This window comes from Silene latifolia, chromosome 1, assembly GCF_048544455.1.
Source record: "Silene latifolia isolate original U9 population chromosome 1, ASM4854445v1, whole genome shotgun sequence".
In the NCBI taxonomy this organism is placed as follows: domain Eukaryota; kingdom Viridiplantae; phylum Streptophyta; class Magnoliopsida; order Caryophyllales; family Caryophyllaceae; genus Silene; species Silene latifolia.
Genome location: NC_133526.1, coordinates 157,930,084 through 157,944,124, shown reverse-complemented (window position 1 = coordinate 157,944,124; position 14,041 = coordinate 157,930,084). Strand labels below are relative to the sequence as shown.

The window sequence follows — 14,041 nt, the reverse complement described above, 5'->3', positions numbered from 1 at the left end:
AGGATACACAACCATATAGCTGTTTAGTAAAACCGTATGCCTTAGTTTATTATTCTTTGCCTTTACTTTCATTATTCGAAACTTAAAATATTCCAAGTGATATAGTATATTATTCAAATGGTTCGTAAGTGAACTACACTTTTATTTTCTTCGAATTAGAAAACTTAAACTTAAATCCAAAAGTATAAAATTTATTTAAGGACTTTAAATAAATTAAGTTACTGAAAATAAACTTTAAAGACCATCCTTTGACTTAAGGTACTTTAGTAAAGACTTATTACTTAGGCTTTAATGAGACGGCGTTCTATATTAATTTATAATACTGAATAGCAGTATTGTAAAATTCATAATTAAATACAGAAAAATTGAAATGACGCAATGCCAACTCTCACGGTTTCCTGTAGCTATTGGCTAAACCCATCATTTTAAAACCAACTTCAAAAGACGAAAGTATCAGGAGTCTAAAAATTCATTTTTAAAAACTATCAGAAAACGTCACCCATAATGTTTCAGTTCATAAATCCACTTTTAGAAAACATTTTAAGGCAAGGCAAAATTCTAATCATAACTAGACATTATAAAATTTCTGTGAGAAAAATAATTAGCCATTGGATCGTAAGGAAAAGTTAGTTTACGAAATATTCTTTTGACTGATGACAGATTCACAGCTTAAAGACGAGCTGTTTATAAATAATTGTTTCTGAGCAAATCGTACAGCGAAAAATTATTAAACTTTTTGTGTAGATTATAGACTTAGAAATAATAGGAGTCTATTCTTTACACATTTGAAAACTCAAAATAAAAGCAGGTGATATGATTTTTACAAACAGACGAACATATTTGACAGATTTAACAACGGCTTTCATCAAACTTGTAAAATACAACATAAATCGAAAATAATGATTCAAGACTAAAATTTTATACACAACCTAATACTCCATGTCCTTGCCACATATTAAAATTTCCTGAATTTATAATTTGATTTAGTATTTTTAGCATAATTAAAACCGAACAGAATCGCTATAATCGCAGAAACTGTATCAACACTTTAAATTACGAAATAAATACTAAAACTCCAAAAAAATTACCATGAAAATTCATGGTATCTTAAAATCTATCATTTAACCTAGAAAAATAATTTACACTGCATGGAAATCATAAAAACGAATTTATACTACCTTTATATCATAATAATCGATTTGATCATAAAACTTGTATATCAACCAAAAGAAATACCCTATTGACAAAATAAAATTATACATAGTCAAAATAAATAATGGATATAAAGAGTTCAGAAATTAAAGGTTTCGAAAATCATATGTATCAATAAATCACCATAAAACATTAAAAAGCCAATAATACATACAACTACAACAAATAAATCAATGTAATACCGAGTAACTTCGAAGTTACCTCTATCCGCTATACGAGTCGACAAGAGATTTGTCTTCATAAGAATCCCCTCAATAGTCTTGATAACGAACACAAGAATCAACCGAATCCATGCCTCTACTCAATTTTGCGCACTAAAACAACAGTCACTCCGATCGAATCCAAACTTGAATTAAATTAGGAAAAACAAGAAGTTTAACTGAAATTGTAGATGAGTCGAAATAAAGAAGCAAGAAGGTAAACACGTATGTAGAAATTTTTAAATGAAACAAGAAGGCATGCACGTACGTAAAATTATTAGAGTGAAATGACATGAAACAACAGTGATGCGGTTCGTCATTGACGGCAGATTGTAGAGCGGGTAGGGATTTGTTTCTCTTATTATTTTTCAATGAAAAGAGAAATGATAATAACCTAAATTGAAAGAGTTTAAGAGGGATTAAAAAAGTAAAAGATGTAATAATTAAATCCTTAAAAAGCTCACTAATAACAAGTTAAAAAGGGGTGGTTAAACACAATTATCTTCTCAAAATTTAAGACTTGAAAAAATAATAAAAGGTAGGATCAGATTAATAAGTTTAAGAATAAAACAAGTTTAATAAATAACTTCTTAAAAAAAAAAACAAACACATGGTCCAAATATTAATTGGAGCAAACGCCGGTTATAATAAAAGTTTATTACAAAATGTCATGTAAATAAAAGGTCGGTCCAAGAAGAAATTAGACTGAAAAACTACTTAAAACTAAATTAAATTAAATATTAAATCAAAACCATAGATTAAGGAATAAGACTAAAAATGGGGTTCAATAGAAATAATTTCCGAAGTCCAATGTATTAACTCGGAGTAGAATTAGAATACGAATAAATGATAAATAAAACGAAGCTCCAAAGATTAGAAATATAATAACTCTCGAAACAAAAGAATATTCGAGACATAAGGAAACTTAAGAATTCAAAGGATGAAAAGAAATGGCTCACAGGTAAATTATGAGTCATACAAATCAAATCGTAATCGAAAATAAAATACGGTTACGAAAATAGATTACAAAAAATGGCGGGTGTTACAACCTCCCCCACTAAAAAAAAGTTTCATACTCAAAACTGGAAGTAGAAAAACATTACTTAAAAGAACAAAGACTTTCTATTAAAACACCTCAAAACCATTTTCTTTAAACCAACTTTCATAATCGATGTATTAAAAACTACTTGGCTCATCCCATGGAATAGAAGAATACCCGTCGCAAACAAGAATTCTATTGTCCAAGATAAGAGCAAGTCAACGATTAAAAAATAATTTCAAAACCATACATTTGCGAGTACCGAACCGGTCATTAGACGTCTTTAATGACAAGTCCTAGTATTCAACCAATGTCGAAATCCAAAAGTAAATGTGCAAATTTTATTTAAAACCTTTGGACAAATCAAATTTGTAAATACAACGTAACTTTTGAAAGTTTTAGAAGCATCCAAAAAACATTATTCTAAACAATTCCAAAACATTTTCAGTTGAGTTTTAAAAACATTTCAAAATAAGACAAAATTTAGATACTAACCAAGAGTAAAACAAAAATGAAAGTTTAACACTTTGCAATCATAAATTTCCAAGATAATCAAAACTTTGGAGTCAAACCTTGTATAAAACAGAAATATTCGAGGAAAAAGGTTAAAGGTAAAAATTTTCAAACTTATTAAGCCAAGGTTAAGGTAGTAATAGATGCTCAGGTGAAGAAGTGGTAAAGAGAGATTCAAGGGCTATACAAAGTTCTCTCAAGGATTATTGAAGAGGTTAAAGATCTCAAGATGCAAATAATATCATGTAAATAAAAGGTCGGTCCAAGAAGAAATTGGAGCAAACGCCAGTTTTAATAAAAGTTTATTATAAAATGTCATGTAAATAAAAGGTCGGTCCAAGAAGAAATTGGACTGAAAATCGACTTAAAACTGAATTAATTTAAATTTTAAATCAAAACCGTAGATTAAGGAATAAGATTAAAAATGGGGTTCAATAGAAATAATTTTCGAAGTCCAATGTATTAACTCGGAGTAGAATTAGAATACGAATAAATGAATAAATAAAACGAAGCTCCAAAGATTAGAAATATAATAACGCTCGAAACAAAGGATTATTCGAGACATAAGGAAACTTAAGAATTCAAAGGAAGAAAAGAAATGACTCACATGTAAATTCTGAGTCATACAAATCAAATCGTAATCGAAAATAAAATACGGTTACGAAAATACATTACAAAAAATGGCGGGTTTTACAAGTTGGATGGTGAAATCACCATTGATGGAGAGCTTGGTGAATTGTTGCTCATGTTGGTTAAAGTCGTCGTCGTCAAAATTTTTGGGCATTGTCGACATCTTCTGATTTATGTGGGAGATATGCGTAAGAGTTGCTGTAGAGTGACTTAATTGGCAAATTGAAGATCTTTAAAAAATCTAACTTTTGTTTGTTGTTGAATTTTGATGTCCGTAATAGGGAATGAAAGTGACTAATACTAATATTAGTATTTTTATTTGAAATTGTGGGTAGTGGAGTGATATCAAAGGTGATATTAGTGTTGTAGTTTATGTCTCTTATCACCGACGGTTACCACTGTGAAGATTAGGGAAACTGTACCTAGGACCAAAAAAAGTGTAATTACATTATTGTAAAGTGTATCTACAATTTATGTGAAAAAATGTATCTATTTCATTTTATAAAAAAAAAGTGTATATGATATTTGTAAAAAAAATGTATTTAAAAAATGTACCTATGATAGAAAAAAGTGTATCTACATTCTTAAAAAATGTAAACAGAATGAAGGTAAAAAGTGTACCTAGGATTAAAAATAAGTGTATATAGAATTCGTTTAAAAATTGTGCCTAAAGTAAAAAAGTGTATCTAAATTCTTAAAAAGTGTATATAGAGTTCGAGTAAAAAGCGTACCTAGGATAGTCTAAAGTGTATATATGATATTTGGTAAAAATAAAAAAAGTGTATCCAACATATATTACCAGTGTATCTACTTCGTTCTCACCGAGTGTTTGTTCTCACCGGATCGATCTTGACTCTCTCTCTCTCTCTCGCTATATATATATATATATATATATATATATATATATATATATATATATATATATATATATATATATATATATGTATATATATATATAGCAAAGATCCGGTGAGTCCACCTATATTTTTGAGTCCCATGAGTCAACTTATGTATCACACGCTATACACATGAATATCAGAGGATAGATCTTCATAATGATGAGACGAAGTTGCTTCCAAAAACAAAGTCTCTTTTGTGGATGGTATTTGAAGAAACTTGCTGATTCCATGAATGTGACTGCACCCCTAAAATCATGTACGGAGTAATTTTTGTCAGATAATTTGATTTGTCCTTTTGAATTTTCGCATTTATTTGCTTCGACAAAATCAACTTGGTGCATTTCTAGACTCAAATGTTGTATGTAGTGCATACAGATTCAACTTACAAATTTTGGAACTCTTAAACCAGGTGAGATTTGTGATTATGAGGAATCTATCCTACACCGAGTACGCCATTCACAGGCGGTTTGATCTAAAAGGTTCTTCTCATGGGCGTACTACTGATAAACTCGAGTCAGAGATCGATCCAACCTCTACTCCTAAAGATATTGACCTGAATTATATCTTTCGGCTACATAGATTTTGGTTTCAAGTGTTTTGCAAGTGACATTTCTTTCCAAATAACAGTCTTATTTATACCTGAACCTACTTCCAAAATTGCATCTTTCATACAACTAAATACCAAAATATAAAAAGCAGGTGTAGACAATGAACATGGTGAAAGGCGGAGTGAGGTTCAGTGGTGTGATATTGTATAGTATAACCTGTGATATTGTTTATTGTAAGGTGTGATATTGTTTTATATAACTTGTGATACTCTTTTATTGGACTTACAGACTCAGATACAATATCAGAGGTTATACTAAACAATATCACAGGTTAGACTTAAAAAAAAAAATTATTCATAAAAAAAATCATTATATTTTTGTGGAGAGCGTGTGATACATAAGTTGAGTCACGGGACTCAAAAAGATTGGGTGGACTCATGTGATCCTAATTCTGCATATATATATATATATTTGAGTCCATGAGTCCATAAAACAATATCACGCACTATACAAAACAATATCACGAATTTTTTTTTTCAAATTTTTTTTTTTCGATTTTTTTTTTGTTTTTTTTAAGCTGTTATATTGGTTAGTATAACGTGTGATATTGTATTACAAAACAATATCATTATTTTTTTTTTCGAATTTTTTTTTCATTTTTTTTTTCGATTTTTTTATGTAAGGTGTGATATTGTTTAGTATAACGTGTGATATTATATTACAAAACAATATCACGATTTTTTTTTTTCGAAAAAGTTTTTTTTTTTTTTTTTTTTTTTTTTTTTTATGTAAGCTGTGATATTGTTTAGTATAACGTGTGATATTGTATTACAAAACAATATCACGATTTTTTTTTTCGAATTTTTTTTTTCAAAAACTTTTTTTTCAGCTGTGATATTGTTTAGTATAACGTGTTAAACTGTAAGTTGTGATATTGTGTAGCATAACGTGTGATATTGTATCATGGACTCACGGACTCAAAAAGATAGGGTGGACTTATGTGATCCTAATTCTATATATATATATATATATATATATATATATATATATATTCTCTTAATTGATGATGACATACCCATTTTAACTTGTGTTTTCTTAGTTTATTATTTCAGGCTTAATCGATCAATTTGCTTATTCTAATCATTGAAGGATCGTCAAGTAATTGCTACCCAAGACATAGAGTCATTTGGTCTTGTACCGGTCATATTATGTACAAGTTGGAAGAGTAGAATACTTATAAAGTGATGATCGACATACCGTTACCTGTAACGGATAATGGTATTCTTGACTATCTAGTTTGACCCGTCACACTTGAAGCAAACTTTTCATCTCAAATATTTTACAAATAGGCTCTCTCAAATCAGTTTGGGCAACTTAAAATATTTGAAAAAGTGGTGTGGTAAAAAGAGTTTGTAAAGACTAGCTCAAAAGATTTCCCTTTTCATGAAACAACTTTTTCTTATCTTTCCATGAACCTTGTTTGGCTCTTTCATTGTTTATCAATGGATTGTCCTCTTGTTAATGACATCTCTTCTTTGTTTCTAAAAACCCACGGATATTTTGAGGCTAAATACAAACTCTCTTTTCTTCCTTTTGCTCCTTACAAGTAAACCCTTTTTAGTGCTAGTTTGGGAAGGTCAACCTTTTTGTCTCTTGACCAAAGGACTTGACCACAAACCCTAGCTTGCATCCTCTCGTCTTTCTTCTATAAAAGGAGAACCACTCCTCACTTTCAAAGCAAGACTTTTCCTGAGAATTTTCTTAAGTTTTCAAAATTGGTTTCAAGTTTAAAATCATTTTAACATTTTGGAAAAGCTTTCAAAGTCTTCAAGTGTTACAGTCACAACAATTGTTACTCTAAATATTGAACTCTTTCATCTATGAACCGTTTTATCTTGTAAGTTGTCCATATCAATTCTTGTTAAGAATCAGTCCGTGGAAACTTGATCCTTGTAAAACGTTCTAAGTAAGAGTGTACAGTTCTAGGACGGAGTAGTCCTTGAACTTGTGTCGCAATCGGAGTAGGTTGTTGGTGTCGCAACCGGAGTAGGTTGTTGGTTTTTTTATTGTCCGGGTTTTTAGTAGTCGGAGTAGATCACTAAAATATTCAATAAAAAGTAGATTGGACGTAGGCTTTTGAGTATTAGCCGAACCAATTCAAAAATCTTGTGTTCTATCTTTGTTTACTTTTATTCCGCTACATTTATCCATTTCAAGCTTCTTTGTTTTCTTTACTTTGAGGTAATAGTTCTACATACTGTCACATTCGTTCTGTAGCTTGTACTTCATATGCTAAGAGACGAATAGCAACAGTCAAAACCATTGTTACCCTCACAGTTCAACAAGTAGTTACTTTTCTACACTCGTTTAATTCGTCAATATTAATCGATGTATTCACAACTTCTCCACATTATCAAAAAGCTTACTTTAATCCAATAAAGTTTAAGTTGAAATTTTAAAATAGTACCTAATTTACCCCCTCCCCCTCTTAGGTACTTGAATCCATAAACTCTTCAATTGGTATCAGAGCCTCGTGCTGTTGATCGAGGCTAATCGCCTTAGAGTTTGATTCGTGGGTAATGGATTCCGAGAAACACTCCAAGATCGCGGTCTTTACCGGTGCGAATTTTGGATGGTGGAAACTCAAAATTGAACATTACATCAAAAGTATCGATTATCAATGTTGGAACATCATCCAAAATGGACCTCTCGTTATTGAGGAAACTGATATACTAAACGGTTTCACCAAAACCAAAGAGGAAAAAGATTACAATGAAAATGACTTCAAACTTGCCGAAAAGAACTCTAAAGCAATGCCGATTCTTCAACGTTGTGTTGGTGAGGGGGAAGTTAGTCGAATATCTGGATGTCCTACGGCAAAATCTATTTAGGATTCTCTCGTACTTACTTATGAGGGGACTTCCCATGTTAGAAAACACCGTATTGACTTTCTCATCCAACAATATGAGATGTTTAGAATGTCAAAGGACGAATCCATAAATAGTTTTTCTTCACGTTTTTCTTGTATTATTAATGAGCTAAAGAGTCTAGGAAGGAACTTCAAGTCCGAGGACATCATTCGAAAAATCCTTCGTAGTCTAACCTCTAAGTGGCAACCCAAAGTTACCGCCATAGAAGAATCTAAAGATTTGTCAACCCTATCTCTTCATGAACTAATGGGATCATTAATGGCTCACGAGTTTAATCTCGACAAGCATTCTAGTGACCCCTCAAAGGGAAAGAGTCTCGCCCTCACGTCCTCTCCAAGTGATGGAGAAGACGAGGAGGAAGACGAGTTTGATATGTTCTCAAGGAATCTAGTCGGGTTAGTCAATGGTCAAGGTAATAAAAGGTTCAATAATAATTACTCGAAAAAACGTTTTCCCAAGAAACGACATAGTTCCACCGTGGGATGCTTTAAGTGTGGTGATAAAACTCATCAAATTAAAGAATGTCCCAAGTGGGATGAAATCAAATCTAAGGAAAAACGAGACAAGGTTAAAAAGGACTACAAACATAAAGTCATGAGTGCTATTTGGGGAATGTCCGACACTGAGGAAGATGAGGAACTCATCGAGGAGGAACTAGAGGCTAAAATGTGTCTTACAAGTCATCTCAAGGACAAAGTCTCAAAAACTTCAAAAATCGAACATCTTAGATGCCTCATGGCTAATCCCGATGACTCCGAATCCGATTCCGACATTGAGGTAAATCATCTAAAGGCCAAGGCTAGAACTTACTCCAAAGAGAAAGTATGTAAGCTTCTTGACCAACTTTTTGATAAGTGTCGGTTTCAAAATGATAAACTTGATGTCATGCAAAGTGAGATTGAGGAAATTTCTCAAGAGAACTTTAACCTTAAGAACGAACTAAAAGCAACAGACAGCGTCACTGTCACCTCTGAGGCTTACGAGGAAGTAAAGAGAGTCAACAAAATAAACAAACAATTTACTAAGGAACTAGAGCGTCTTAAGATGACCCCAACGGACGTCTCTGACCTTGAAAATGTCAACACCACCTTGGTGATGCAAGTCTCCTCGCTAACCAAGGAGCGTGATGATCTCTTAAAGGACAAAGATGCTCTCGAAAATGAAGTATATGACCTTGTGGTTGAAATAGTAGACTTCAGAGAAACAGTGTCTGAAACTGTTGTATCCAACAAAGACCTAGATAAGTCAAATGAAAACGTCAAATGTTTGGTCAGTGAAAACGAGCGTCTAAAGGGTGAAGTAGCTAATCTCAAGAAAGAAATAGGAGTCCTTCACGAAAGGCTTCACTTCCTTCAAAAGGGTATGCCCGAATGTAGTACTTCTAGATCCATACTTCACCAAAGATCCGAAGAATTCATTGATCTAAACAAACGTCTTGATGAAATGACATCTAAGTATGAGGAGTCTAAGGAAAGAATTGGATATCTTGTGTCTAAACTCAATGCTCACACTCATGACTTCATAGTTGAAAAAAGGTCGTCAATAGATGTTGAGAAGAATGATGAACTTAAAAGAGAAAAGGAAAAGAACATGCATCTTCTCACCAAAGTCAATGAATTGTCAGGGGCTTATTGATAAGGTTATGGCTCGCATCAGAGGGATTGGGGCTCGTAAGTTGTCTTATGCAGGGAGACTGGTGTTAATTCAGTCTGTGCTGCACAACCTGCATAACTATTGGGCCAGAATATTCATTCTCCCCAAGACTGTTTTACAACATATTGATAGATTGTGCAGGAAATTTCTCTGGCACGGCAATGAACTGAAAGATAGCCCAGCCTTAGTGGCTTGGGAATATGTTTGTAAACCAACAAGGAAAGGAGGGTTAGGCCTGAAATGTCTTTATTGGTGGAACATTGCTGCAGTTGCAAAATACGCATGGTGGATTGCAAAGAAAACTGACCATCTGTGGGTCAGATGGATTCATGCAGTGTATATGAAGGATAAAGACTGGGAGGTATATGAACCTGGGCAAGGGGCTAGCTGGGCATGGAAAAAAATCTGTTGGGTTAAAAACCTGATTAAACCTTTCCTGTTCAGTGGTGGTTTTGGTGATTATAGCATAAAACTTGGGTACTCTTGGCTTGTGGATGAAGGTCCTGACAAAGCATGGCATCCTTGGGTTACTAACAAGCTGATGGTTCCCAAACATGGGTTCATCTTGTGGTTAATGGCACATAGAAGACTGTTAACGCAGGACAGGCTTATGAGAATGGGTGTGATTCATTCAAATTGCTGTTATCTCTGTGGACTGGATGCTGAGTCTGTGGAGCATCTATTCTTTCAGTGTATTTACAGCAAGAAGTGTTTGGCTTTAATGTCTGAATGGCTGAATGTGGACATTCTTGAGCAACAGGTGCTGGACTGGTGGGTAAAATACAGGAATCGCTCTTTACTGATAAAGAAAACTGTAGCTGCTGCTGTGGCTGCTTTGATTTATGCAATTTGGAGGTGCAGGAACCAAAGTAGAATGGAGGGTTACTTGCTTACCCCTGGAACTGTCTTTAAAAATTGTAAAAGTGAAATTAGAATGAGGCTGAGGTGTAATAGAGTTGGGTCAGTTGTTAGAGGTGTACAAATCTGGAGGGAACGCATTTGTATGTGATAGGTCTTGTACTCTAAGGTTCTAACCTTAGGCAAAATTGTATGGGTGATGATTATTAATGGCAACTTACATTTTCCCAAAAAAAAAAAGTCAATGAATTGACTAAAGAACTTGTGAATGCCAAAAATGTCACTGAAAAATGGGAAAGAAGTCAAACCGTGTTAAAATTCCTCACTAGTCAATCCAAGAGATATGACAAGGTTGCCGGTTTGGGATTTAGATGGAACAGTCATAAAGATTGTCACATCCAGAAGCCTAAGACCGACTTTAGGAGAAGAAAATACGTTGGTCTTTCCGAATATAGTATTTGCAACTATTGTGGTAAGGATGGTCATGTCCTTAATACTTGCAAGAAAAGATTCAATGACATTAACAAGAACATTAAAGTTATAAAACAAATGTGGATTAGGAAGGACATCGTAAGATATGTTGATCATAAAAGGGGACCCAAGTTTGTTTGGGTTCCTAAACTCAAAGTCTAATCTTTTGTAGGGCTTGGTGAGAGGCGGCCGCAATTGGTACTTGGATAGTGGATGCTCTCATCACATGACGGGTGATAGAAGCCAATTCCTCTCACTAAAGGCGTATAATGGTGGCACGGTAAGGTTTGGTGACAACAAAAAGGGTGAAGTGATTGGCATTGGAAAGGTCGGTAAGTCACCATCTCTTTTTGTCGACAACTTGCGACTTGTCAAAGGTTTGAAGCATAATCTCCTTAGCATTTCTAAACTATGTGATAAGGGTAATGTTGTAGAATTTAGTGTTAATTTGTGTCGAATATTTTTTGTCACTACTCATGAATTAATTCTCGAAGGTAGACGTGTCAAAGATTTGTACTTAACCAACTTGAACACTTTATCCGGTCATACCATGTCTTGCATGAGTGTAACGAGTAATGATCCTTGGTTGTGGCATAAAAGGTTTGGACATGTTAATACTAAAACTCTAAATACCCTTAGAAAACTTGACTTAGTTGAAGGTTTTCGTAACATAAAATTTGACTTTGACACTACAACATAGTGTACTTGTAGCGGCGTTTAATTTCTGTTATTGCGGCATATATAAATGCCGCTAAAAGTAATAGCAGCATTTGTGTAAATGCCGCCATATCCAATGTCGCTAAAACTCCTAGTGGCATTTGCTACATATGCTGGTAAATGGCTACATAAACGCCATCTAAGCCCTTTTCATAAATTTTGAGATTCACCATTTTTCTTTTTTCTTTAATACTTGTTAGTTCATTGATATGCGTGCAATTTTTTTAAAAGATTTTTTTTGTTATTTGGTATTTTTGTTTGTATAAAATAAAAAGTAACTACTTAAAAAAAAAGGACAAAACATATAAAATAATAGCATATATAATATTGAAAATAAAAATTGTCATTACAAAATATCAACTCAATTCATTAACACCTAATCAAAAGATAACCTAAAGCATAAATTGGTATCGTGCAAAAGTAAAAAATGCTCGAGTTATAGCTTCGATTTTGGGTCGGGATCCTGCAGCAGAGCCATTACTCCTACTTTGTCATAACCAAAACGCCATATATCCTTCTACGAGAATCCGACCTGACCTGGGCAAAATGCCATACATCATCCTTCAACCAAAACTAATGCAATTTGTCAGTCACCTGTGCCAACGTTCATAGCTTGCGACATTCTTCATTGCGATACATAGACCAGTATATACTCCTCTGCGTACTGCACATACATTACATTAACGTCACAAAATCACAGAAACTCAATTTAACATGACCATTGCAGCATATTCAATGTAACAAAACATGGAACAATTGCAAAGTACATACACCAGATTTATGAGGTGGCCAAAGTCGCGCCCATTGTAACCTTCAAAAGCATCCTGCAATTTAACAAGCCAGAAACACGATAAGTATCAAACAAATTTTAATGTGTAACAAATTTGAATAGACTTAACCATAGTTTGTGGTACGACATGGTTTTGGCCACTCGTAATAAACAAGCAGTAAGTCTCTCTTAAGACGGGTATATCCGTCTTAAGATTTAAACAAGTCAAATATTGGACACTCATAATAAACAAACAGTAACTTCATAGTGAGCAGCAACAGTACAAGTATAATCTTGGCGCACAACATACACCATGTCACTAGTGTTTGCATCGCTATTGCTAATTAATTAGTTGAAACATGTATTTCTAAAGCAGATAGTCTCTACAATTGAGGAGTATATGACAAAAAAGCTTCAAACTTTTACACACATCAAAAAATTCATTGCTTAAGAACAAACAATATCCCTCACCACAAACAGTACACACTCAAATAAGGAAGAATCAATATCTACTGCACAAATTAAAAAATCCCTCATATGAATATTAATCACTAATTATCACCACCCAAACATAATAATCAATGATTTCAATTACCCAATTCAAATATTGTGATCTCAATTATCTCACGATTTTTGTTAATTACACAATTACCCACTTTAAACAATTATACTCCTAATAAATATGAATGCACATGTTATCACTATCCAACATACACCTATCTCTCTTTGCAAATTTGCAATTTTCTAGTGTAGTCAATCATCATCAAAATGAAAGCATTGATCGTACACAGTAGAAATTGAAAAAAAATTGAATTGTAACAAATGAAACCTAACAAAAAAGTTATTATTGAACTAATTAGATAGGAAAATAGATGGCGTAATTGATGCTTAAGAAAGAGGAAGAAGAGGAGAGCAAACCTGTGGATGAAAGAACCAATTGATAAAGTTAGGGTTTATGAGCATTTAGGAAGAGTAAAGTAATTTTTGAGTCTTTGTTTTTTATGAATTGTGGGAGTGAAATAAATTGGGTGAAAACAAAGAGCGGCAAATGAATTTTTTTGTGCGCGTGAATAGCCAAGTATAGGGTATGGTGGCATTTAGAATATTTGTCAAATTAAATGCCACTTAAGTATAACAAAGGTGGCATTTTTATTTTTTGCCACTAGATAAATGCCCCTAAAAGTATGCATTGTTGTAGTGTGACAAAGTATGTGATGAATGTGCTAGAGGTAAACATGTTAGAAGTTCTTTTAAACCTAAAAGAATTGTGAGCACACTTCGACCATTGCAACTTTTACATATCGACTTATGTGGACCAATGAGGACTAGGAGTAGAGGTGGTAGTCGTTATGTGTGTGTCATGGTTGATGATTATTCTATGTTCGTTTGGGCACTCTTCTTAGGCTCTAAGAATGAGGCATTTGACGAGTATCTAATTTGGTTAAGAAAGATTCAAAACAAACTCAATTTAAAACTTGTTTCCATAAGAACCGATCATGGAACCGAATTTGAAAACTAATCATTTGGTGCTTATTGTGATGACAATGGTGTAGACCATAATTTCTCGGCTCCTAGAACCCCACAACAAAATGGAGTGGTTGA

The 14,041-nt window shown here is 33.3% G+C and overlaps 1 protein-coding gene and 1 long non-coding RNA gene across 2 annotated transcripts; one reads left to right on the top strand and one right to left on the bottom strand.

Moving 5' to 3' along the window:
• The first annotated feature begins 9,613 nt into the window (after positions 1 to 9,613).
• Positions 9,614 to 10,633, top strand: LOC141585872 (uncharacterized). The gene has a single exon (XM_074406941.1). The coding sequence runs from the start codon at positions 9,614 to 9,616 to the stop codon at positions 10,631 to 10,633; it is 1,020 nt and encodes a 339-aa protein (XP_074263042.1).
• A 1,340-nt stretch (positions 10,634 to 11,973) lies between these two features.
• On the bottom strand, positions 11,974 to 13,522 carry LOC141607298 (uncharacterized). The gene is made up of 3 exons (XR_012526905.1): positions 13,358 to 13,522; positions 12,442 to 12,494; positions 11,974 to 12,334 (listed from the first exon to the last, which is right to left on the bottom strand). It is a non-coding gene; the product is annotated as an uncharacterized LOC141607298 (long non-coding RNA).
• Positions 13,523 to 14,041: the final 519 nt, after the last annotated feature.